The sequence below is a fragment of the Citrus sinensis genome, chromosome 3 (assembly GCF_022201045.2).
Source record: "Citrus sinensis cultivar Valencia sweet orange chromosome 3, DVS_A1.0, whole genome shotgun sequence".
Classification (NCBI taxonomy): domain Eukaryota; kingdom Viridiplantae; phylum Streptophyta; class Magnoliopsida; order Sapindales; family Rutaceae; genus Citrus; species Citrus sinensis.
Window position 1 is genome coordinate 48912955 of NC_068558.1, and position 26087 is coordinate 48939041.

The 26087-nt window shown below is 36.7% G+C and overlaps 3 protein-coding genes across 10 annotated transcripts; 2 read left to right on the forward strand and 1 right to left on the reverse strand.

Moving 5' to 3' along the window:
- The first annotated feature begins 350 nt into the window (after positions 1-350).
- Positions 351-6648, forward strand: LOC102626559 (uncharacterized). 3 transcript variants are annotated; one of them, XM_052436984.1, is made up of 7 exons: positions 351-1548; positions 2102-2516; positions 2798-2862; positions 2987-4631; positions 4737-4900; positions 4987-5179; positions 5287-6648. In XM_052436984.1, the coding sequence occupies exons 2-7, from the start codon at positions 2366-2368 to the stop codon at positions 5982-5984; spliced, it is 2916 nt and encodes a 971-aa protein (XP_052292944.1). In that variant the 5' UTR covers positions 351-1548; positions 2102-2365; the 3' UTR covers positions 5985-6648. The 3 variants fall into 3 exon arrangements, with proteins under 3 accessions (XP_052292944.1, XP_006491107.1, XP_006491106.1); XM_006491044.4 differs by having other exon boundaries at positions 2176-2516; XM_006491043.4 differs by having other exon boundaries at positions 2216-2516.
- A 181-nt stretch (positions 6649-6829) lies between these two features.
- LOC102626074 (hypothetical protein) lies at positions 6830-8473 on the reverse strand. Of its 3 annotated transcripts, XM_025092479.2 has the most exons (5): positions 8311-8432; positions 7987-8011; positions 7748-7866; positions 7341-7420; positions 6830-7257 (listed from the first exon to the last, which is right to left on the reverse strand). In XM_025092479.2, exons 3-5 carry the CDS (start codon positions 7814-7816, stop codon positions 6993-6995), a joined length of 414 nt encoding a protein of 137 aa, XP_024948247.1. In that variant the 5' UTR covers positions 7817-7866; positions 7987-8011; positions 8311-8432; the 3' UTR covers positions 6830-6992. The 3 variants fall into 3 exon arrangements, with proteins under 3 accessions (XP_024948247.1, XP_006491104.1, XP_006491105.1); XM_006491041.4 differs by lacking the exon at positions 7987-8011 and having other exon boundaries at positions 8311-8473; XM_006491042.4 differs by having other exon boundaries at positions 7748-8011; positions 8311-8452.
- A 4411-nt stretch (positions 8474-12884) lies between these two features.
- Positions 12885-25245, forward strand: LOC102625411 (mediator of RNA polymerase II transcription subunit 12). Of its 4 annotated transcripts, none has more exons than XM_052438230.1 (14): positions 12885-13360; positions 14353-14414; positions 14548-14739; positions 15004-15063; positions 15277-15382; positions 15836-15904; positions 16033-16086; positions 16291-16398; positions 16475-16624; positions 16714-17058; positions 17215-19628; positions 20265-22877; positions 23434-23767; positions 24320-25245. In XM_052438230.1, exons 3-14 carry the CDS (start codon positions 14612-14614, stop codon positions 24770-24772), a joined length of 6834 nt encoding a protein of 2277 aa, XP_052294190.1. In that variant the 5' UTR covers positions 12885-13360; positions 14353-14414; positions 14548-14611; the 3' UTR covers positions 24773-25245. The 4 variants fall into 4 exon arrangements, with proteins under 4 accessions (XP_052294190.1, XP_015389690.1, XP_006491102.1 ...); XM_015534204.3 differs by having other exon boundaries at positions 12885-13259; XM_006491039.4 differs by lacking the exon at positions 14353-14414 and having other exon boundaries at positions 12885-13259.
- The last annotated feature ends 842 nt before the right edge of the window (positions 25246-26087 follow it).

A 26087-nucleotide genomic window follows, 5' to 3' on the forward strand; every position in this document is an offset into this window, starting at 1 on the left:
GGTTTGACCAAAGGTGCTTTTATGCTTGGAGTCAAGAGCAAGGCAAAAGCCACCATCCATATATCATCATTAATCTACATCATATTTTTAAAAATGACATTCCATATTTGTTATTTTTGTCACCATTGTCCAATACATGAAAACTAAAATATAAAAAGCAAAATCAAATTATAGAGCTTCAGCTTCGTAGATTTGTCGATTTTAAGTACGTAGTCCATTGTGAAAACAAACAAATTTTGGTTTATTTTTCAGAGTCATTTACGTTTTTAGCCTTCATATTTTTCAGAGTCGTACGCGCATACGCATGGTAAATGATAATAAGGAATCTGGGACTTGCAGCCGACAGCGCCCATAATCTCTCGCGCACTATCTCAACGAAAAAAGTACACCCAACAACAACTCCTCCTCAACAGAGAGACAGAAAGAGAGAGAGGAAGAGGGCAGCCATTTATTTTATCAACATTTTCCAAATATTGGCTACTGACTCTGACGATGATGGTTAAGCGTGAAGCCTCTGCAGGCGTCAGTCACACACAAAGACAGAGCTGAAATAAATTATTAAGAAAAAGGCTAAAGAAGTGACGTAGCAATTGCAGTGGAATTCACAATTCAGCAGCAGCAGCAGAGACTTTTCTTCATCACGAAGGCACAGGGCTCTCTCTATTTCTTTACTCTGTTTCATTCATTCAAGATGGGCCCATCAAAAACACAAAACCCACCCGTCACGTATTCTCCTCTCCCATTTCCATTTCCACTTCCACTTCCACAGTCAGACAACAACAGTATTGTAAAAAGTTCTGTCTCTCTCTCTCTCTCTCTCTCTCTGCCCGCCCGTTTGAGAATTTGCTTCTTCAAAATAATAATAATAATGGGTCGGTGCTAGATAACGATTTCGGGGTCTCTTTTTTGGCTGTCAAAAGATACCCACTTTGATAAAAGTCCTTGTTTTCGCTTTTCTTTTTTCCTTGGTTTTTTTTTTTCATTTTTTGGTGAGCAACATCTTTGACAATTGACATTGAAGAAAAAAAAAACTAAACTTGGTTCTTGAGTGTTGCTGATACGACGTTGAAGGAGAGGTTTTCAATTAGTACCCGACAAAAAAAATAGAAGAAAAAAAAAAAAGCAAATAATCCAATCCAATTTAGTTTTTTCGGAATTTTCTATGTGGCCTTTCACAAAATCAAGATTGGCAAGGCTTGAATGTGGTTCAAAGACATCCTCGTCAGTCATCAAGTTGATCCTTGTTTAGTCTTTGTTCATGGTTAAAAGGCTTGAAGGTGAATTTTTTGAGCTATGATATGTAGTTGTGAGTTCTGATGATGAAAAATAATTGGTCTTTCGTTGAAGGGACGATCAAATTATCAAAAAGCCTTTTGCTGGTGAGAGGTTTGAGGCAAAAGCAGGTTTTGATACCTTGCCATCCAATGAAAGCTTGTTAAGCTTTCGCTTTACCCTGCGTGGTGATTGGAAATTCGAATATTATTTGATAGTTAACATCTATCTGCAGTTACTTTTGCTATTCTTCTTGACCATTCCGAGTAACTTAAGGTATGTATTATTTTTTTATTTCCAAAATAATTAGTTTCAGAACAGATGGGGTTGGGAATTGTATGAACAAAATTTAAGCACTTTGATAAGTTGGAAAACAGATCATTTTTAAGGCAATGCAAATATGATGATGTACGAAGTGGATGTGTCGTGTATCGCATTCTATTCTGGTGTTGATTGTTCTGTGGTGATCTCGTGTTGTTAGCATGTTTTCATGTTTCCAGTAATTCTGCTTATATTTTACTTACCCCTCTAGATTCTGAAATGATTATACCTGTTGGCGATTCAGCTTGAATGAGAACTCTTTAGTGAACATGCATCCTGTCACCTCGTGGGAGCTTATGTAAAATAGCTGAACTAGAAAACCATACTTGTAACCGCAATAGTTTACATCTTCTGTGTTTCTTTGCATGCGGTTCATTTTTCTCTTATTTTTATGATCTGATGCTGTCATTTCAGAACCATCAAACGTCCTCTAGTATGGTCAGAAAATATTTTTCATTGAACTTTAATGATTCTCTTGCTTTGTATGCATGCGTGTGAATGAGCGAAGGAGAAAGGGAGGGGGTGGGCTGCATCATCGCATTATTAAAACTGCATCCTTTCATCCTTTTGAGTTGTTTGCAGTCTCATGTGAATTATCTTGTCCTTCTCTACATCAAATCAGTGATCATTGATGAGGAGGAAGCCTTTTGGATCTTTCAGTTCTTGCGTTAGAAGCGGTATTCTGTGTGAACTGTTTCGTCGGATTTTCTTTATCTAGGGAAAGAATTTGGTGAGGAGAGCATAATTACTTCAAAGAATCATTCTGATCATTATGGGGAAAAAATCACAGAGACGCTCTGTGCGATATGAGAAAGATCAGTTAGGCTGTATGTGGGGCTTCATAAGCATTTTCGACTTCCGTCATGGTCGATTTACTCAGAAAATGCTTTCAGATAGGAGGCGTACTGGCAAACTTGCATCTGGTAAGAACTCTGTCTAAGATCAACAAGATTTGAAAGATTATTGCCCTCTCAAAAGCAGATGCCAAGTCTCTTTAAGTGCAGAGAGATAGTAGTAATAACATGCAGGAATTTTTCGGCTACTTGTTGCTACTTAATCTTCTCTAAATTGATGTCAGTTATGGAAAAAAATTATCCATATATATGTGGAGTGTTTTTTAGTCATTAATGACAGACAATAGGTTGTGATTAATCAAGTTAATCAAATAGTATTTTCACTCTTATTTGTTGAATCCCTCTTGCAGGTGCTCGAGTTCCAATCAATAAGCTTGACATGTTGACTTGGATTGACAATAATGAAGGAACCTTTGTAAGTATTTTCGATTTACACAAATTTAAGTGTTTCTTTTGCTCCTTTTATTTTCTAAATGCTTATTGCATTACTACTGGGTGAACTGTTTTGATGTCAATTGACACTATTTTATGTGTTTCAGGATGGTGAAGAGAGTAGAAATGCGGCAGCTAATGCTGGTAAGCCAAGTGTGAAGAAACTCATGGACGAAGAGATGATCAATGAGCAAGACACCCAGAACAAGATAAACAATGCTGAAGCAGAACCAAAGAATTCTCATTTGGAACAGGGAAGCCCTAGAAAGAAGGCAAGCAAAAGAATGAGAAAAACTCGGAAGAAAAGCTGTGATAGCATCAATGATTTAGATGCCTCTGAAAGTTTAAGTGCCGAACAGCCCTTTCATGAGAAATCGGAGCATCAACATACAAGTAGCCTTGATATAGACAAGGTAATGGAAGAGTTCTGCCACCAGATCCATCAGAAAAGTATAAGTTATATGAATCATGAACAGCCAGGTGAACTTCACAGGCGATTACACCAGAAGAATCCTGATTTTGAAGAAAAATTGAGGGAAGCTATCAAGTTGTTAATAAGTCAGAAGCTCGTTAAAGGTAAACAGCATTCAGAAGATGGGCCAATCCACCTCTCCAAAGAGCTTATGGATGCTCTTCAGATTTTGGGTTCGGATGGTGAAATGTTTGTGAAATATCTACAAGACCCAAATTCACTGTTGGTCAAATGCGTTCAAAACTTTCCAGATGCACAATTGGACAAAGACGAGGACTCCACTTCACTCGCAGGATCCACTTTGTCAGAGCAGGAGATGGGTAATAATAGACAATCTGATGAGCTTGTCAATCATAAACAGAGAAGGTTTTTCAGGAGAAAGGTCAAGTCTCAGGAAAGACGCCCACCAAATGGAGAAAAGAGACCTCAAGATTCAAATAGGATTGTTATTTTGAAGCCTGGACCAACAGGCTTCCAAAACTCTGGAGCTGAGAGCACTGTTGGCTCATCACCAGAATCTCATTATGTCCTCGGAAATAATGGGCCGAATGAGAGAATTGGTTCCCACTTCTTTCTCACAGAAATTAAAAGAAAGTTGAAATATGCAATGGGAAAAGAGCAGCATAGTAGTCAAAAAGGGGATTCTTATGAGTGTCAAAAGCTGGGAGATAGAGACAGAGGCATTAAGGAGAATGCTGGAATAAACTCTCCAACTAAAGACCATTTCTTTATTGAAAAAATTGCTAGACCTGTTGGTGTTAAAAATGTGGACAAGACTGGCAAGCTAAAGGACAGTGAATTAGGTTCAGGACACAGAAGTGCTGATTTACCTAAGCAAAGGGTATCTAGTATCTATATTGAGGCCAAAAAACATCTCTCTGAGATGCTAGGCACTGGGGATGAAATTCTTGATTCTTCTAGCAGATATGTTCCGAAAACCCTTGGAAGAATTCTCTCTCTTCCTGAATACAACTACTCTCCTGTTGGCAGCCCGGGAAGAAACTGGGAGGATGGCTTTGTAACTGCACAGATGAGATTTGTTAACTCAGACAAGTATCAGAAGGTGAATGACAACTCATCATCTCTGAACCAAGAGAGCCCGAGCTGTCATCTAGGTCAAACAACAAAAAGTTTGGAGACTCAGCCATGCATTTCTGATGACAACTCTGACTATAAAATAGAAACCCCTACCTTCAATTCAACTATCGTGGTTGAGCAGATTCATGATAATGAAGTGAAAGAAACCTCTTGCTCTGATGGAGATGACAGGAACTCTATAGGTATGGTGTAGTCAATTAAACAATTTATGGTAACAAGCATATTGATATATCCTTATCCCTGTGTTCAAATTCTTTATTACTTAGCCTTCCATAAAATATCTGCAGGAGAGATGGAAATTATAAAAACAAATGAAATTGTAGTCCTGGAGGAGAGCAATGTCTTGGATGCTTCCTGCCAACCAACCTGTGCTTCCAGTATTAAAGACAATGACCATAACAGTGATGAGTCTGAAATATGTAATGAACAAAATTGCAGACGTATAAAAGAGGTAACATCACATTAGGGTACATGTATGTTGTTCTGCCCCATTGTTTATCTCTTTTCATCTTGTGGATCATTTTCTTCTGCTTCCAGGAGCTGGAGTCATCTGAAGATAACCAACTCCCTTCTTCTCCATTAGCATCTCCATCAAACTCTTCGACCACCAAGAAGGTTGACGATCAAGAGACAGCTATTGACGTATTAGAGCGCCCAAGTCCTGTTTCTGTTCTTGAGCCGCTATATATTGAGGATGATGTTAGCCCTGCAAGCACCAGATCCCTTGCTGGTAGGGTTTATATGAAGTGTTTAATATATTTTTATCCAATACTTATTGCTGAGTTTATTTTGACACTACTTTTGGGTTGATTTGTTAATTCACTTACAAATCTTCAGGTGATATACCGATGGAACCACACCGAATTCAATTTGAAGAACATGCCTCTTCTGCTGTAGTTCCAAGCATCCAAATGAAAAGTTCCGTGGACAAAGAATCAGTTTTTGAGTATGTAAAGACTGTGGTACAAGCCTCTGACTTGAATTGGGATGAAGTTTGTATGAAATCACTTTCTACAGACCAGCTTCTAGACCCCTCATTGTTTGAAGAGATAGACTTCTTACCCAACCAGCTCTGTTATGAACAGAAACTCCTGTTTGATCTTGTTAATGAAGTTCTCATGGAGATTTGTGGGCACTATTTTGGTTGCTCACCTTGGGTATCATTTGTTAAACCCTACATCCGGCCTGTCCCGGACAAAAAAAACTCCCTTTGTGAGGTTTGGGAAGGAGTCCTATGGCATCTCATCCCACTGCCACTGCCTCATACACTAGACCAGACTGTCAGAAAAGACATGGCTAAATCTGGAACGTGGATGGACCTTCGATTTGATACTGATAGTACTTGTATTGAGATGGGGGATGCTATTCTTGAAGAATTGATGGAAGACATCATATTAAGCTGTGTAAATGAAAGTCCTGAAGGAGGATGTCCATCGGTTCTGGCTGAGTTGAAGGAAAGCGAAGGCAGCACCAACTCAGAAGATGGATGTCCACTGCTTCCAGCTGACTTGAAGGAAAACAACATCAACATCTAATTGTAAATCAGAATTCTGCTTTTTGTTCATGCCAATAAATTGCGAACTACCTTGCATTGGGGTACTCTCTTGAGCATCAGGTGGAGAGCAATGGCTGTGCATCAGCTCAGAGGCGGCTCATTTAGTGCTCTTGCAGTGTGATCTGGGGATCAATTTGACACCTGACTTTGCCACTGAAATCATGTAGATATACATAATCTTGTTTGTCATTTAACCATACCTGGGAGCCTTCTTTTGCACAAATCGTTAGTTGAAGGATCTCTCATGAGCAAAGAGTAACTCTGCATTGCAAGTGCTTCTTGCACCAAAAACGCTTGGTTTTCACTGCTGACGTTTCCAGAGTCGACAGAGTCAAGGCAACAACTTGCATTTCGCTCAATAATCAATAAAAGTCCACCTATTTTATAACTTACAGAATTTGTGTGTTGATTTAGTTGAGGGTTTGTTTTCAGTTGGTTTGATTCCATTAATTAATCGTTCATGTTTTTAGTTTTAGTTTCTTTTGTTTCTCTGATGCATTTACAAAGTTTGGAGTGTGGCGAGTTTTTTGATGTATTTCATAGGAAACGGATATCACCTTGTGTTAATATATACAATAAAAAGCTGCTGGGTGTTGAACATCGGATTATTGAGAACTAATGCAGAGAAAATAGGTTTATTGTTCCCTTTTGTTTTCCTCAAACTTGGAATACACTACTTCGGACGATGGGATGATGGTTGCATATGAACAGAAGAATAATCACCGTCTTACAACAAAGAACTACGCCTGATATGATACAGATTTAAAAGAGTAACACAGAACATTAATTAATAAAAAAGATTTCCTCCGAAAATGAATCATCAGCTGGGAACAAATTGGAAAATAATCAAGAGAATTATATCACCATCTATCATAAAAGGAAATCCTGTCTGTGTAGACTCAGTTTTATCAAGCATCAGACCTGGGGTCAGTATCAAATTCAATAATAACACACAATTCCATAAATTAAGTCTTGAAGATGTGACGAGTTATTTCTGTTTCTTCAATGCTTGTAAGGATGAAGTTGGTGGAGCTGGTCTTCTCTTTGCAAATGTACTAGTTCTGCTTTCCGAATCTTCAGCTTCATCTTCATCATTGTCACCATGGCCATCTCTAATAGAGGGAGTGGACTCCTCAGCAGTTTTGGCAGCATTTCTTTTTCCAGCATTCAAGCTGACCTGCAACTTTCTTTCAACAGGATCATTTGAGGGTCCAATTTTTGATTGGCGTGAAACTTTTGCACCAAGTCCAAGCCTACGACAGCATGAGGAAAGTTATTCCCAACATCCTACGATGACAAAATAAATTTATAGTCAGGTTAGGATGAATATACTGACCTAGAAGGCCTGGCCTCTGGTTCTATTTCGGTTGGTTCATCCTCTGCAGCTTTGGTCATATTATCAACCCATTGTTCAGCCTGCACACCCGCCAACAACGTCAAATACAACAAAAAGGATCAAGGTTCAGCATAAGCAAGCGCGGACACTTTTTCTGTTGCTCTATGCATGTATACGTCTGCCCAATTGATGAAAATTTGTCCATGCATTTCGAAGTTTGGGGAGTATGCAAATATTTTATACTACCTTTTGTACAATAACTGTTTCCACAGTTTGAAGGAAAGGGCGGCGATCACTGAATAAATTGGGTCAAATCAATCTCCACAAGTTCAGAGCCCACAAAGGAGTAAGGAGTAAAACAACTGACAGCCATGTTCATTATTCAATATCATGCAATACAAACTTACCAATTTCAATGCTTTATCCAACTTGAAAATTTGGGGAGGCCCGGTTTTCTGTTGCATCTCGGTGCTCATAAGTACTTGCCAAACCAATGCACTTTATGACTTCAACGACAACTCTTCCCCTGCCCCAGCGAGAAACAAAAACTTTCTCACAGTCAATTTTACAAACACTTTCCGTGCAAACCCATCTAAAATAACCCCGGGTTACTGCCCCTTTAGCAAAGCCAATAATAAAAGCTCACCACTGGCACGGACTACCGAAGGAATCTTGAAATGGCAAAGTTACAAAAGATAAACAAACAGTAATGAAATCAATAAATGTCATGATTGAATTCTAATTTATGGCACTGACACTGATCATCAACAGCAAAAATTTTAGAAAACCTTTATATGTATTATAATTAATTAATATATGAATAACGCGTGAAATTGAATTTAATATAATTATTATGATATTATTTATTTATTATATTACTGATACAGTACTTAAAATGTGTTCTAAAATTTCTCAATCTAACAGTAGCCAAACAATTACTTTCTTCGAGTAAAATACTGAATACACTCACCTTGTCCAGTGTTTAGGCTGCAGCCATGGCTTCACAATCGTCAACCAGAAACGAACACTTGGTTCGTTCCCGTTGCCTTTTACCTTTTTATAGTCTTTTTTTTCTTTCTTTCTTTCAAATAATTTGTCTCATTTTAAACGACAGCGGGTGGATGGTCTCTGCCATCCCTTAAAATTCTTCTAATTGATATTTTTTAAATAACTAAAAATAAATTTATTTATTTATCAAAATTGAATTTAATATTATATTTTAAATTTTAGTTAGTTAATAATTTGTAAAGAAATTACCACACACCCCACTCTATCACACTCCAAATTTAAACATGGGCTTATACTTTGAGAATAAAAAGGATTTAGATTTGTTTAAGTACATGTCAAAATGCAAACAATACTCGTACGAAGAAGATGAAAATTATCAATTATTCGCTTGCCATAGCTTAAAATGTTCTATCCATGCAAAAATAATAATAAGTTATATTGTATGGCAAATAAATAACCCCTGTTCTAAATAGTTTCCAAAAATACAGTTATCATTAATAATTTTTAAAATTATCATTACAACTTAAGAGTATTATTGTTAATTATGCTCCTACTTAACATTGGAGAAAAGAGTGAAAACTCATTATTTGATTAAACCAATTGAAACCACTAATATTTCAAAACACATCCAAAATCCTCAAGTGCAACTTGTTTGCTGATCTTACTATTTTGATACTTGGTGGTTGCTCGATGTTAGAAGTACGAATACCTTTAATTATTTAATTAATCACAGATAATAAAAAATTGAATGTAAAATTATTAGAAAAAGTAAGAAAATTATTATATTTTTTTTATTAGTTTCAAATCTTTCCATAATTAATTGAAAATCTAAATGAAAAGTAAACATGCATATACTATCTTTTTGGAGAATAATAAGTTGAGGGTATTTGAAACAATAAAAATAATATATGTACACACGCACACACACCCACACCCACACATGCACATACGCATGCGCGCACGCGCGCACGCGCGCACACATAACTTTATCTTTTTAGATTCCAAACAAAATAGTATTTATATGTATGCATATTAATTTTACATTTAATTTTTTAATAAATTTTGAATAATATTTCATAATAAATTAATAGTTATGACAATTTCCTTGCATTTTCTCATAATTTTAAATTTAATTTTTCAATTATTCAACTAATTAAATAATAAAAGTTATTGTTATCTTTAATTTCAAGCAACTATCAAGGGTAAAATGAAAATATTTGCAAAACATTCGACACTTTGGGGAGTTTGAATATGTTTTGAAACATCATAGAGTTTCCATTAATTTAATCAAACAACATAGGGTTTCACTGATTGATTAGGATCCTCTCCTGATCTGAGCACTCCTGATCTTGTACCGATCTTGTACCATCTGTCTTTTAGTGTTATTGTATGATTAGGATTTAACTGTTTTTTCTTTTTAATTTATTAACCACCAATCACATTAATAGAATTTGCTTAAAACAATATCAGATCAAAAGAGGATTTTGATCATTCACTCTTTTACCAACTAACACTGGATTCTATACATAGAGTTAAAAGTAAAAATATTTTATACTAAGGGCATGTTATTCATATAGATATATATGAATAAATTATGAATTGAATGGTTATAATTAATGTTTAGGGCCAGTTTGAGATTGTTTTTGGGAGGCACAAAGTAGTTTTGAAATGCTAAAAATTAATTTTGTTGTTTCGTAAATTTATTTAGAAATTACTTTTAGCAAAATTACTCAATCATACAGCAGATTTTAAAAAGTAGGGAATAAGTGACTTTTCAAAATTTGATTTTAAGGATTAGTTTTATACTTAATACAATTTCATATATATATTGTAAAAATCTCAAATTAATTAAGAAATAAAATCATTAACATTAAAGAGATTATTATTATGATTACCAATTATATTGAGGTAACAAAAATATTTATTTTAATTATCAATTACTATATATGTACAACAAAAAATATTCTGTATACATGTTTATAAATGCGTAAATAAATCTTATTCAACACTATGTTCAATTCAGTTATTTATATTGTTATAACAATTTAATAGTAAGATTTACCAAATACATACTATTGCTTTTAAAACTTACAACATTTATAAAATTTAATTTATCAAACGTTAAACTGATTATCGTTACGGTTGATTATTTTTACAGTATAATTAACAATAATTATTTTAAAAATTACTGTAACTAGTTTCAACGAGAAAGAAATATCTTTAAAATATGAGTATCGTTGTTATTCGAAACTTTTGTTGCAAAAAGTGTCCGACCTACATGAACCCTGTTCCATTCGTGACATTTCAAATAATGTAGCGATAAGAATTGTTAAAGAGTTGAGTCGTCTGGGTAATATAATTATAATGACATTTGATTTGAATGGAAAATTTTAATATTATAACATTAATTAATTAGGTAATAGAGTTTTACACACATATAAATTGACACAAACCACAGCGAACTCTATCAAAGTAAAATTAATAAAACCTCATTGTTCTTTCAAATTGGGCGAACATGATTTTATACCATCCAAAAGTTAACATAAAGTTAGATTTGAAATTTTCAAATAAATAAGTAAAATTTTTTACATTAATTTTCTCTATTATCTCCATTGAATTAATTAATTGTCCAACAATCGAGGAGACATGCTCCCAATACCATCAATTGTTCTGTCGTACGTGTTTATTAAATCTTACTATTAAACTACTGTAAGGATATAAATGATTGAATAAAACAAAATGTTAAATAAAATTCATTTACACAATTATAAACATCTATATAGAATACTTTTATTGTATATATATATTCAAAGATGATGATCTTATTTCCTAATTATCAAGTATCAAAATTAACTTTAACTTTTTAAAATAACTTTAAACCTCCTAAAAGCAATTCTAAACTGGTCGTTAGAAGAAAATTTTGGTCAACATACACCCAACATTTTGATTTTATTCTAATTCAAGAAGAAGAAGAAAAAGAGGAGAAGGAGGAGGAAAGTGAAGAAGAAGAAGAGGAAGAGGGAGAAGATGATGAGGAGGAAAGTGAAGAAGAAGAAGAAGAGGAAGAGGAAGAAGATGAGGAGGAGGAAGGAGAAGGAGAAGAAGAAGAGGAAGAGGAACAAGACGAGGAAAAAAGAGGAAGAAGAATATTCCTATTTGAATAAAGTGAGATAGATAAAATTACACAAAATGAATACATTAATAAAAAATAGTCTCCAATATGCTGAAATTTGTATATTTTTTATTTTAGTAGAATTGTTATCTTAACACTTAACAGAACTACGCTATATATAGGGGTATATCAACAACCCCCATAAAAATATTCTTAATTTTACTCTCATTAATATTTATTGAATTTGAGTTAAATCAATATAGGAGATTTATTGAAATTAATATTCAAGAATTCTTAATATTTTATCTCTTTGTGTGGATCCCACACTAAATCTTTTTTCCTCTTATATTTTCTCTCTTTTTCAGCAGTTCTCTCTCTTTCCCTCTCTTTTCTCTTTTATTGTTCTATTTGCATTTTTTTTTTCTCAACCAAATTTTTTGTTACTCTCTTCAAATTCATCTCACTCTTTGTTTCGTCTATTTCTTTTCTCAATGAAATCTTTGTTTCATCTATTAAGATTATCTCAATGATTTTTTTTTTAATTTTAAAGAATAGTACAAAACGAATTTAAATAGAAAAAGAAACTTCTATAAAATCCAATTTGTACAAAACTATAGTGCACTAACATAAGTTCCAAATATGAACCCTAAAATTGTCACAGTTAATTACCTAACCCCTTTAGTACAATCACTCAACGACATGCGAATTAGCTTTTCCCAAGTTAGACCAAGGTCGTTTTCTATGTCCCGATAAAAAATTCATATTAATAATAAATAATGTATAAGCATCAATATAAGCAACTAATTAGTACATAATAATATGCCACAGTATGAAACAAAGAGTTTTGAGATGATTTTGGAGGGAGTAAAGAAATTTTTGGCTGAGAAAGAGAAAAGAAAAAAAAAAAAGCAAACGAAAGAAGAGAAGAGAAGAGAGGAAGAGAGAAAACACGTGCAAAAGGATATAGAAAATATAAGAGGGAGAAAGATTTGGGGTGGAATCTACCTAAAAAAAATTAAAATTCTTTAATATTTAATTTTAGTAAATTTTCTCCATTAATTTAGCTTAAATCTAATAAATAACGGTGTTTTAAAAGGGGTTAGTAATCAGCCCATGTTTTATTTTTATTTATAAAATTTCATAAATTAATAATCATATTTGAGATTTTATTCTTTGAGTTTTAACTTAAAGTAATGACATATATTATTTTTTTAATAAATAATAAAATACATAAAATATAAAATTATTTAACTACTAATTAATTAATAAATGACACATTAGTCGAGCTTCAAATTAGGACATGAATATTGAGTTGGCTAGCATTGGTTATAAATTAATGATTAACCGTCGCACAAAATAAAATGCAATTGGAAGCGCGTAAACCCAGACGTCGCCGGAAATTAAATGGAAAAAAAGGAAATAGACAAAGAAAAAAGGGCATATATTTAATAATAAATTATAAATGTTTTAAATACAGTATATCACTCCGGCTCTCGCTTTTATTGTTTTAGCACAGGAAGCAACAACATACAACAGAGGCATCATCGTCATCGTCAGCAAACAAAAAACAAATATAAAAAAAATAAAGAGCTAAAAAAGAGTCAAAGCCCGAGACTCTTCTTCTTTCGGTTTTCGATAACCCTAATTTAATTTTCTGAATCCAAATTTTTCCTTCTCTCGTCTCTCGCTCGCCCGCTCGGTCGCTCGCTCGCGAAATCCAAATCTTTCGTTCTGTTCCCATTCTATCCTTAACTTATTTTGTAATTTACGATTTTGCCATCAAAACCCTAGCTTTACTGGTATGTCCAAAAAACCTCACCTTGAGTATCTGCAATAGCTCACTTGACCCTGGAAATTGGAGCTATGCATAAACCCTAATTTTGATTTATGTTCAGTTTAGGTTGTTTTTTGGTTATAGATTTTGTGATTTAGTCTTTGAATTCGTGGTTAGCAAGTCAAATTCTATTGCTGCAGTTCGGAATTTGTGTGATTCACTTTGATTATTGTGCTTTTTGTGGACATGGTGTTGTTTGTTCTGCTTTTGATTGATTTTTCTGTTTCGCTTTGGTTTTTAACTGATCCTGGATTTCGGTTCGTAATTTTAGGAGGGAAAAAATTCGAATTTTGAATATTTTTTATTGATTTAGGATTTGTACTTGCAGATCAAAGCGTTTTGATTAATCTGTTTCTGTTTTTCTTTCTGGCTGATGATTTTGGGCATGTATTTGTAACTTCTTAGTGGTTACATCTTTGAAATGCTAGCTTTTAATTATTTTTCCCATTTGAAATTCTTTTTATTTGAAATTATAGAGTAAGAATTTATTCCAAATTTTTATATTTATGGCCTCACCATTTTATTTTTGATTGGATATTTCTTGTAGATGGGCGGCAACTCCTAATTATTGGTTATGTTCAACTCCCATTTTAGTTAGGGCTTGCACCCTTTACTTGGTGTGCATTGTTAATGCTGCTGCTCCAAACTTTTGGGTTGTGTCAATTGAATGGTGCAAAGTTCCACAAATACCTGGTTTTGATGTGTCTGCAATTTAGAGTTAACGGTTTTGACCTATCCTCCAAATATCCTGTGAAATTCCATCTTGGATTTAGATTTGACCCATCCTCCGAATATCCAGTGAAATTCCATCTTGAATTTAGATTTGACCTATCCTCCAAATATTCTGTGAAATTACATCTTGGATTTAGAACTATTATGCAGTATATTATATCAATAGGGTGTATATAAGAACGTTTTTGGTTTCAATTTGCAAATTTGGAATATGCTCTCTTGGTTATTTATGTAATTGTCTGTCGTTTAGTTAAGCTTCCCCTGTTTGACTTTTTCTTTTAAAATATATGCACGTGCTTAATACATTGCAATACGCTTTTTGACAGGTCAGATAGCACTTTTTGACGGAAGTCTATTGCATTTAACTTGTAGATATTTAATGCGTGAGGTGATAACTGAGTTCATTGTTTTAGTATCCAATTTATATGTCTATTTCTTAGTGTGGAAATTGTTTGACTTCGTAGATCATAGTTTCCTTGCTTTGGCTAGACCTGATGCAGCAGGCGTTTTTTCAAATGCAGTTTAGCTTGTACAGCTTGTAGTGGTTTGATGTTGAAAGCAGTATGCCGGTGATAGTTGGGAGAAATGCAAAGGTATCATCCTACCAGCTGCACTAGTGCAGTAAATAACAGTGCAATAAGTGGTACGTCAGCTAGGGATGCTACTCGAGCTGATTCTTCTTCATTGCCTGCGAACTTCTCTATAAATTCTCGGTAATGGTTATAGAAACTCTGCTAGTGCTGTTGATGGTCCACTCTCTCCCTAAACACATGTTAAGTTTTATCTAAAGAAACTGTGGCGTGTTCTGAAGATTTTCCAGCATGACAAAGTTGCAGTTAAGGGCTTGGGGTCATACCTTGAAGAGAGCTTTTCAATATTTTTTTTTATTTTTCTGTTGGGTTATTGTTAAACTTTTTTAGTGAAAATAAACTGCTGTTATTCCCTTGTAACTTGGTGAATTGTTCTCATTTTTGCAGGAGGTCAACTCAGCTAACGCCATACAAGTTGAAGTGTGACAAAGAATCTCTGAATTCACGGTAATTTCTGCAGTATATTAGTTAATTGGGTTCTCTTTATGCAGCTATTTAACTGAGTGTTTGAGGGATTGGAATTTAAGTATAATTCTAAGGTTACGTATAAACTTGTAGAAGTTGCTGCTTTTGGTATGTTTCTTCATAAGTATTTTATTTGGTGTTCTGCTGGATGTTTTTTCTTATCCATGTTTCTATTTGTAATGATTTGATTATCAGACTTGGGCCGCCTGATTTTCACCCGCAGACTCCCAATTGCCCCGAGGAGACTCTCACGAGAGAATATGTGCAGAATGGATACAAGGAGACCGTCGAAGGACTTGAGGTACGATGTCATAATCATCTATGTTCATTACCTTTTTCAAGTGGTGGCATGCAGGTGTAGATGTCATTTGCTTATTGATCTGTTTAATTGTAAGATCATCTTTGTGAGAACACCTGTGCTAAGTTTTACCTCTTTTCCCAATATTTGTACTTGTTTTTAAGGAGAAAGCTTCTGTTGATATGTTCAGGATTCTTAAGATTTATCTTATTAAGAAATCACTGGATAATGGTAATAAACATGCGCTCCAAATATATAGGTCCTTTGACATGATCGTGTAAGGATCACAGTCATCATTTTTCTGAATGAACATGTAATTTAGTCTGAATGAATAGTCCTCTGGTTTTCGTTATCGTGCCTATCCGTGTTTCCTTGCAAATATGTTAATGAGATGGGAAAATTTTTTGTCTCCTCTGGATGCTATAATTCTTAATTGTTCCTACATGCTGTGATCAGGAAGTCAGAGAGATATCACTGACTCAAGCTCAAACTTTTAATAAGCCTGTTGTACTGAAGTGCAGAGAGGTGAGTGATTGATATATGAATCTATGATGACCATTTAGATTCTGCAACTTTCTCCATGTTAGGATTTGACTAATGAAAATTTCTGGTGGTCTCGATGATGGTGTAAACTAATTTGTTCCTTTTTACAGGCAATCAGAAAATGCCTCAGGGCAATTAATGAATCACGTGCCCAGAAGCGTAAGGTAATACATTGCATTCTTAAATACTTTTCATTTTCAGGAAATTTCTTTATCTGAAATTAATAAATCCAAATCTTTGGCCTACACGTGTTTTGCCTTTGAACTATTCTTGTTATGCGCCTAGGTGCATAAATACGTATAGAACACTATTAAGATCTAATTGCATCGTGGAAATTGAGAGTTGTACTTTTATGCTTGCTATGACAGGCTGGTCAAGTTTATGGCGTGCCTCTTTCTGATTCACTATTAACTAAGCCTGGTGTCTTTCCTGAACAAAGGCCATGTGGTGAAGAATTCAGGAAGAAATGGATTGAGGTATGAATCTATTATATTCTTTCTTTATCCTTTTAATAACTTCTAATCTTTTTCCCAATTTTTTTCTTCATTTTAGGGTTTATCACAGCAGCATAAACGATTACGTTCTTTGGCCGATCATGTTCCTCATGGGTATAGGAAAAGATCCCTGTTTGAAGTTCTTATCCGAAATAATGTCCCGTTGCTGAGAGCAACTTGGTTCATAAAAGTAACTTATCTTAATCAGGTATGGAGGTTTGGATTATTATAGTGTTATCAAAGTAAATTTTTTTAAAAAATCATAGTAAACAGCAGGTTATGGTTGTATATTTTCAGGTTCGTCATGGTTCTGCAAATTCTTTATCTGGGGCACAGGACAAAATTCAGCTTTCTCGCACTGAGATCTGGACAAAAGATGTCATTGATTATTTACAACACCTCCTGGATGAATTCTTTTCGAGAAATAATTCTCATTCTACTCAATACAGCAGAGATCGGTCCCCACAAACGCTTTATACCGGGTCCCCTCAGCAAAGGAGTGATCCAGCAGCAGTCATTAATAGTGAGGAGCCTTCCCTCCATTTCAAATGGTGGTATATGGTGCGGCTTGTCCAATGGCACCTTGCAGAAGGGCTCCTTCTTCCTTCTTACATCATCGAGTGGGTTCTAAATCAACTAAAGGTATATTTTCGTTGTGCTGTGCTCATCATTTCTTTTTTAGTGAAGATCTACTTTTTGCGTGTGGTACATTGCCTATGTTCTCTTTTAGTAACATAAATCTGTTGGTTTGTTGAATTTATGTTTCATTGCTTTGGTCTTGCTTGTGATGTATGTCAGGATAAAGAATTGCTCGAGATTTTGCAGCTGGTATTACCTATCATATATGGTGTTTTAGAAACTGTTGTTTCATCCCAAACATATGTACGCTCTCTAGTGGGGATAGCAACTCATTTTATTCGCGAACCTTCTCCGGGAGGATCCGATCTTGTAGATAATTCTCGGAGGGCATACACAATTTCTGCTCTGGCTGAGATGCTTCGATATTTGATACTGGCAGTACCTGATACATTTGTTGCTTTGGATTGTTTCCCTTTACCATCCTGTGTTGTATCTTATGCTGCAAATGACGGGAATTTTGTGTCAAAGGCATCTGAAGATGTAGGAAAGATGAAGAATTACTCAACTGACGCTATCTGTGTGTTTAGGGGGAAAGCGGTTGATGCACAATATCAATCCTTGTCCTTTGATAATGTTATTTCAGCCATTCAGAGACGTGCAGATAATCTTGCAAAGGATGCAAGCCCTGGCTATCCAGGTCACAGCGTGGCTAAAGCTGTGCAGGCCTTGGACAAAGCTCTTTTACAAGGAGATATTAGAGAGGCTTACAAACATCTCTTTGAAGATCTTTGTGATGCAGCTCTTGATGAAAGTTGGATTGCGGAAGTTAGTCCTTGCTTAAGATCATCTCTGAAGTGGATTGGAACTGTAAGCTTGTCGTCTGTTTGCTCAGTATTCTTTATTTGTGAATGGGCAACATGTGATTTCCGGGATTTTCGAACTGTTCCGCCCCATGGCATGAAGTTCACAGGTAGAAAAGATTTCTCACAGATATATGTTGCTATTCGGCTTTTGAAGCAAAAGATAAGAGATTTGCACACTCCGCCTCGTCGCAAATCTGAGAGTACCCTTGGTATTATTGATAACCTTGCTAAGGGTTCCCGTCAACGGAATAATTATGCTAATAGGAATTTTCAGGGAAATGGCTATGAAATCAAAAACAACGCCAATCGTTTAGATGGATTGAGAATAAATTCGTCTGACATATTTGAAACTCCGGGACCTTTGCATGATATCATAGTTTGCTGGATTGATCAACATGAGATTCACAAAAGAGAGGGTGTCAAGCGTGTGCAACATTTCATTATGGAACTTGTACGGGCAGGCATATTTTATCCTCAGGCATATGTGAGGCAGCTGATGGTTAGTGGAATTTTGGACATGAATGGTCTTGACCTGAACAGGAGGAGGAGACACCATAGAATTTTAAAGGTGCTTCCAGGGCTGTTTCTTCGTGTTGCTTTGGAAGAAGCAAGGATTGCTGAAGGGTCTCAACTTTCAGAGGCCATACATGTTTACTCAAATGAGCGCCGCCTTGTCCTTCATGAGCTTCTTTTTGATCAATCTATCTATGTAAATGTAGCAGCTCAGAATCAAAAGCGTCACATGGCTGGCGGAAGAGATGGTGCTTCTCCTTCTTTAGCTGATCAGTGGAAAACCATCCAGCCAACTACTGGTATATCATCTGGTAGAAGTGGGAAAAGTGATGCTGACATTGAAGAACTGAAGGCCTCCATTGCAGTGATACTGCAGCTCCCAAGCTCCTCTGCTACATCTGCAGACTCAGGGTTGGATGAATCTCAAGGTAGTGTTAAGAGGTCTCTGGGGGCAGTAAGTAGTAAGATGGATCTTTCAGAAGGTACACCTGGGTGTGAAGATTGTAAACGGGTTAAGAGGCAAAAGTTATGCGAGGATAGAAGTTCAGTTCTGCAAATTTCTTCACCGATTCATTCTGATGATGAAGATTTGTGGTGGGTGAGAAAGGGACCTAAACCCTTAGAGTCTTACAAAGCTGATCCACCACTTAAGTCAACCAAGCAGGTCTCTAGGGGTAGGCAAAAGACTGTCCGTAGAACTCAAAGTCTTGCTCAGTTAGCAGCTGCTAGGATTGAAGGTAGCCAGGGAGCATCAACAAGTCATGTATGTGATAACAAAGGAAGCTGCCCTCACCATAAAACTGGAGTGGAAGGAGAAACGCTTAAGTCAATGGATGGTGTCAGGACCGCCTGTTATGGAGATATTGTTTCGATAGGAAAGGCTTTAAAGAAACTCCGATATGTGGAGAAGAGGACAGTCACAGTTTGGTTGATATCTATAGCTAGGCAGCATATTGAAGAAGCTGAGAAGACTGCTGCCAAGGTTGGCCAATTTAATAGGTCTTTTGTTCCAGTTGATGGTAGGATTTCTGGGCGCTGGAGGCTTAGTGAGGATGAGTTATCTGCTATACTATATTTCATGGATGTTTGTGATGATTTAGTTTCTGCTGCCAAATTTCTTCTTTGGTTGCTGCCAAAGGTTCTAAATAGTCCTAGTTCAACAATTAATAGTGGTAGGAACATTCTGATGCTGTCAAGGAATGCTGAAAACCATGCATGCGGAGTGGGAGAGGCATTTTTGTTATCGTCCCTACGAAGGTGCAGTTTACAGAATAGTTTCTTTCTAACGTGTGTTATTTGAATTTGACTTATCATGCCTTTTATGCTTTGCCTGCTATAGTTTGGTTGCTGCTGCATTGATGTCTGTTTGATTCTCTTTGTTGTCTATTTGAATTAAGTAGGCAATCCAATCCTTTAAGTCTCTTTTGCTCCAAATATATTGATATCTTTGTAGCGATTGCTGTTATATCACTCTTTTCATATGCTTTCATTATCATTGGGTTGATCTTAATCAGTTAATCTTTTTCCCAGTTCTCTTTTACCAGCAAGATGTGCTGGTAGACAGCTAGAATTATATTGCATCCAACATGCTTTTGTTTTAATCTAAACAAACAGTTGAGTATTTCGTATTTTTACTGTCCACATTGTGCAGTAAGTACATCTGTTTTCCCAATTATTTGTTCTCGTTTATTTTAGAGTTAGTAATGAATGATTCCTTCTTCTTTCCTTGAGGGAGCTGTCTGTTTTACTGTCAAATTCAGCATCTATGATTTTTTCTGGTTCTGACTTTTTTTTGTAAATAGCTTTTGTTCGTGGTGTGGCTTTCGTGTGTAGATGTTGGATGAATGAATGAATTTAATGCTTTTCTTACATCGATGTCAAATTTTTTTCCAGGTATGAAAATATAATTATTGCAACAGATCTAATTCCCGAGGCCTTATCTGCTACAATGCATCGTGCTGCACAAGTTATGGCCTCCAATGGCAGAGTTTCAGGTTCAGCAGCCTATGGTTATGCCCGATATCTATTAAAGAAATACGGCAATATGGCTAGTGTCATTGAATGGGAGAAGAATTTCAAGGCAACTTGTGACAAGAGACTTCTTTCTGAGCTTGAATCTGGAAGATCACTCGATGGAGAGTTGGGACTTCCACTTGGAGTTCCAGCAGGGATCGAGGATCCTGATGATTATTTGCGTCAAAAGATAAGTGGTGGTCAATTGTCCAGAGTGGGCTTGAGCATGAGAGATGTAGTGCATAGGCACATGGAGGAGGCCTTCCATTATTTTTATGATAAAGAGAGAAAGCTATTTGCAGCTGGTTCACCAAGAAATCCTGCTATAGATAAATCAGATGATGAATCTCAGATTGCTCAACAAATAATTATTGGATTGATGGACTGCTTCAGGCAGACTGGTGGTGCTGCTCAAGAAGGGGATCCATCTTTGTTGTCATCTGCGGTTTCTGCCATTGTTGGAAATGTAATACCAACTATGGTGAAAATTCATGATTTTACAGCTGGCAGTAATTATCAAAATTATGCGTCTACCACAGGTTCCTTAAGCTTTGCCAGGCGCATTTTGCGTATATATATAACTTGCTTATGCTTGCTGAAGGAAGCACTTGGAGAGCGTCAGAGCCGGGTGTTTGAGATAGCTCTTGCAACAGAAGCTTCTTGTGCTCTTGCTCGAGTTTTTACTCCTGGAAAGGCTGCTCGGAGTCAGTTTCAGTCATCTCCTGAAGCCCATGATCCTAATGCAAATATGTCAAATGATATATTAAACAGCTCCTCAAAAGTAGCCTCTGGGAGAACTTCAAAAGTCACAGCTGCTATTTCTGCACTCGTTGTTGGTGCTGTTCTTCACGGCGTTACCAGCCTGGAAAGAATGGTTACTGTCTTTAGATTAAAGGAAGGACTGGATGTGATTCAGTTTGTGAGGAGTACAAAATCCAATTCAAATGGAAGTGCCCGTTCAATTGGGACTTTTAAACTGGACAACTCAATTGAAGTTCACGTGCATTGGTTTAGGCTACTTGTTGGGAACTGTAGAACTGTTTCTGATGGACTAGTTGTGGAATTCTTGGGCGAACCATCTATAGTAGCTCTTTCAAGAATGCAGCGAATGCTTCCTCTTAGCTTAGTCTTTCCACCTGCATATTTAATATTTGCCTTTGTTCTGTGGAGGCCATTCATTCTGAACAATAGCCTTGCAGTCCGTGAAGATATCCATCAAATGTATCAGTCTTTAACAATGGCCATCAATGATGCCATAAGACACCTGCCTTTCAGGGATGTATGTCTGAGAGACTGTCAGGGTTTCTACAATCTTGTGACTGCAGATTCCACTGATGCTGAGTTTGCAGCAATGCTGGAACTGAATGGTCTGGACTTGCAGTTGAAATTGATGGCATTTGTTCCTCTTCGTGCAAGGCTTTTTTTAAATGCTATCATTGATTGTAAAATGCCATCCTCCCTTTTTAAACCAGAGGACTTTAATCGAGTTTCTGGACATACTGAATCCAAAAGTCATCGTGCAGAGAATGAAGCAAAGCTTTTGGATAAGCTTGTGCATGTACTGGATTCCCTGCAACCGGCAAAGTTTCATTGGCAGTGGGTTGAGCTCAGGCTTCTTTTGAACGAACAAGCCCTGATTGATAGACTGGAGAACCATGAAATGTCCTTAGCCGAAGCCATTCGTTCTTTATCACCTAGTCCTGAAAAAGCTGCTGCTTCTGAGAATGAGAACAATTTTATTGAGATTATCCTTACAAGGTTATTGGTCAGACCAGATGCTGCACCTCTGTTCTCAGAATTGGTCCATCTTTTTGGGAGGTCGCTAGAGGATTCGATGTTGTTGCAGGCTAAATGGTTCCTAGGTGGACATGATGTTCTCTTTGGACGGAAAACCATTAGACAGCGTCTTGTTAATATTGCTGAGAGTAAAGGCCTTTCAACTAAGGCCCAGTTTTGGAAGCCTTGGGGCTGGGTTAATTCTGGTTTTGGTCCTGGTTTAAACAGGGGAGATAAGAAGAAGCTGGAAGCTACCTCTCTTGAAGAAGGAGAAGTGGTGGAAGAAGGCATTGACTCAAAACGACATGGGAAAGGGTCCAATCCATTATTTGATGCTGAAGGCACCAGCATCGGCCAGCAGCACGTGACTGAGAGGGCATTCATTGAGTTGGTTCTTCCATGCATAGATCAGAGCTCTGATGACTCACGCAATACCTTTGCAAATGATTTGATCAAGCAGTTGAATAACATTGAGCAGCAGATTAGTGCTGTTACTCGTGGAGCAAATAAGCTGACAGGATCAGTTCCTTCTGGAATTGAAGTTCCTTCAAATAAAGGCAGTAATCGCAAAAGTATAAGAGGTGGAAGCCCTGGATTGGCCAGACGACTAGCTGCTACAGCTGATCCTGCACCACCCTCCCCTGCTGCTTTGCGAGCATCTATGTCACTGCGTTTGCAGTTTCTTCTGAGATTGCTGCCTCTCATCTATACGGACGGGTAATTATATAATATTTGTCTAAACTTTAGCTATGGTTCTGTTTGGTTTTATTTTTAAATTTTGCTCTTGCAATGTCAGTTTTGTTTCACTTTTTTCCTTTACTATTATGTTGGTAGCAAATGTTGGCATTTAGCAAAAGCAATCATGTTTTCTTGCTGTTTTTCCCATCTGGTGCTTCCGTGTTTGGTTTCAATATTGGTTTCGTTGTCTGTGCTGCTTAGGGTACTTGGGGGAACTGTAAAGAAAAGATTTGCTTTCAGTCCAACAAATAGTGTTTTTTTTGTGTGTGTGTTTGTCACCTGCCTGTTTCATTATAAAGGTACTTGCTTCTTGCATCATTGTGAAAATTTTGAATTGTAAATTTATCCCAGTCATGTATATTGTTTCTCCACAATTGTGCTTCCTTGTAATCAGAGGGTAAACTTGAATATGATACAATCTTTGATATTAAATAACACTCATCTTGTATTGGTTGCATATTTTAGTTGTGCTTCTTTTAAGTTGCAATAGTGGATGTAGAAATTTGCTAAGTTGTCCATGTGTTGAATTTTCCAGGGAGCCATCTGGCCGAAACATGAGGTACTTGCTTGCCTCTGTAATTCTCCGTCTACTTGGGAGTCGGGTTGTTCATGAGGATGCAGACCTCTCCTTTTATCCCACGCAGAGCCCTCAGTCAAAGAGAGAGGTGGAGTCACTGCCTGAGGCTTCTTCTGTACCTTCCGCAGATTTTTCTGGGGAAAGTCTTTTTGATCGGTTATTGTTGGTCCTCTATGGCTTGTTGAGTAGTTGCCAGCCAAGTTGGTTGCGGCCAAAGCCGGCCTTCAAGTCTAGCAACAACACATTGAAGGACTCTTCTGGGTTTGATCGTGAGATAGCAGAGAGTTTGCAGGTTTGTTCATCAATGGAATACTTTTCAAAACTATGTATATTATTCGCGATGATTTAACTCTTAACTTTATCGAATTAAATTTGGGATATTTATTCTCTTTAGTCTGTAGGTTTAGCTATCTTTTCATGGTTATTTTCTAAAATTTCTGTAAGGAAGTTTGACATGGTTAATAGTGTCCATCTTGACACTATTAACATGTATGATTTTTAGGAAAAACTTTTAGAAGGTCTTAATTTTTTTCCTTCAATTTTACTTTTCATTGGACTATATAATATAAACATGTATGATTTTTAGGAAAAACTTTTAGAAGGTCTTAATTTTTTTCCTTTAATTTTACTTTTCATTGGACTATATAATATAAATGGCATTGGGGGTTTAACTGCTCCCATCATGGACATGAAAATAAGCCTTTTTCTTCATCTCTGCACCTGACTCTTGAGATCTTGGTGTATATTCTCTCCTTTTACCTGAAATCTTCAGTCAATAAAGATAATTTGAAAATTCAGATAATAATTGACTCTTCTGATTCTGAAATTATGTCTGTGGGTGCAGAATGACTTAGATCACATGCAACTACCTGACACTGTTAGATGGCGTATCCAAGCTGCCATACCTATATTATTACCTTCTGTGCGATGCTCTCTCACTTGCCAGCCACCATCTGTCCCAGTGGCTGCACTTGCATCACTTCAACCTAGCATCTCAGTTTCTGGGGCATCCCCTGGAAATCTAAACCTACCTCAGAGAAATCCAGTTCCTTTGGCACGATCCGCGACCAACACAGGGAAGTCCAAGCCAATTCCATTGCAGCAGGATAGTGATATGGAGATAGACCCATGGACACTCTTGGAAGATGGTGCAGGATCAGGCCCATCTTCGAGTAATACTGCAGCCATAGGCAGTGGTGACCAAGCTAATCTTCAAGCTGCCAGCTGGCTTAAAGGGGCCATAAGGGTGAGGCGCACAGACCTCACATACATTGGTGCTGTGGATGATGATAGTTGATTTTAGGTTTAACTTCATTTTTGATTTGATCTGGGGTGAGCCACCCCCTCAATGGGTAAATCTGTGTTCTCTTTTGTTTTGTATAATTGGCTGCAAGACTTGATCTTGGGCTTGCCCTTGTGGTTTGGTGGTTAAGAGAGCTGTTGAGAGAGGCATTCTTTTCGAGGGAGGAGGGGGTTGGGGGGTTCTGGCAGACATGGGTCCATACTCCATGGGGAAGAAAATGTGAAGATGCGCTCACTGCCATATGGCCTGGTCTGGGACATGCTTGACTAACTAACCTTTTGTAACCCCCCATCTGGACCGTCCGGTTCAGAGGCTTGTTGTATATATAGAGACAATTGTTTCATTTTACCCATTGATCTGAGTAGAATATCTCTAGAATGATATATAGCCGTTTCATGCTCATCAATCTTGCTCTCATCTCTTTTCCCTCATAATATAATAAAAGCTCATGCACATATTCTATAGCATGATGCATGCGTCTCTTATGTTATATATTCTTATTGTGCAAGCATTGTGCTTCTATTATTTTCACTGTAAAACACGGTTTAATTGTCTTTCACGTTTCTAGGAATCACTATTTTGTGGATGCATATGTATTGCGAATTATTCTAGATAATTCCTTGTTAGAATGGAAAGAATTAGGGGAAGAAGGGCCCGCCGGTAATGACTGGGAAGATCGAAAAATTGGACGAAGAAGGGATTTTTTGGTTAGACGCATGGAATTAGCTAAGCATTTTCTTCGAACAAATATAGAACCAGAGTGGATCAATGATGAAAGTAGACTGGTACCAACACTTGCTACTGTAAATTTTTTGGATGCCATTTCTTTTTAACTTGTCCTCTCGTAGTTCTTGATTTAATTCAATATAGTCGGCTATTTGTGATAGCTTGGCATCATGATCATTAACTATGAATATGATGCCGGGGGTGTGGCAGGTATCACTGGTTTTGTTGTGTGACATGTAATGGTTTGAATTATGAAATATAGAATAGGAGACCTGAGGGGATTAAGTTAGGTTTTGGGTGAGGTAAAAATATGGTCAAATTAGTAATGATATTTTAGGTTCAGCTGGTGCTGCTGTGATAAAAATTATGCTCGGTTTCTTTTAATTTGCAGTTGGGAAGCGCACGCTAGTTTCGACAATCTCTCGGCTTTGGAGTTGGAGTACGCATATAATGTCGGATAATTTTGCCACTCTTACTATTGTTTTACTGCTTGATAGCGAGCTTTTGTAGAAAAAAAATAAGGAAGAAGGTTTTTGGATTTGGGTTAAAGAAGTCTACTTGCCTTGCATACATTAGTGTTTTC

Bases quoted from the DNA above. Each gene is read 5' to 3' on its own strand.
- LOC102626559 (XM_052436984.1), top strand. From the start codon at position 2,366: ATGGGGAAAAAATCACAGAGACGCTCTGTGCGATATGAGAAAGATCAG. The intron at 4,632-4,736 runs GTATGGTGTAGT...AAATATCTGCAG, and splicing joins AGATGACAGGAACTCTATAG to GAGAGATGGAAATTATAAAA. The intron at 4,901-4,986 runs GTAACATCACAT...TTCTGCTTCCAG, and splicing joins ATTGCAGACGTATAAAAGAG to GAGCTGGAGTCATCTGAAGA.
- LOC102626074 (XM_006491041.4), bottom strand. From the start codon at position 7,816: ATGAGCACCGAGATGCAACAGAAAACCGGGCCTCCCCAAATTTTCAAG. The intron at 7,421-7,747 runs GTAAGTTTGTAT...GCGGGTGTGCAG, and splicing joins TGGATAAAGCATTGAAATTG to GCTGAACAATGGGTTGATAA. The intron at 7,258-7,340 runs GTCAGTATATTC...ATGCTGTCGTAG, and splicing joins CCAGAGGCCAGGCCTTCTAG to GCTTGGACTTGGTGCAAAAG.
- LOC102625411 (XM_052438230.1), top strand. From the start codon at position 14,612: ATGCAAAGGTATCATCCTACCAGCTGCACTAGTGCAGTAAATAACAGT. The intron at 15,064-15,276 runs GTAATTTCTGCA...TTTGATTATCAG, and splicing joins AAAGAATCTCTGAATTCACG to ACTTGGGCCGCCTGATTTTC. The intron at 16,625-16,713 runs GTATGGAGGTTT...GTATATTTTCAG, and splicing joins AAGTAACTTATCTTAATCAG to GTTCGTCATGGTTCTGCAAA.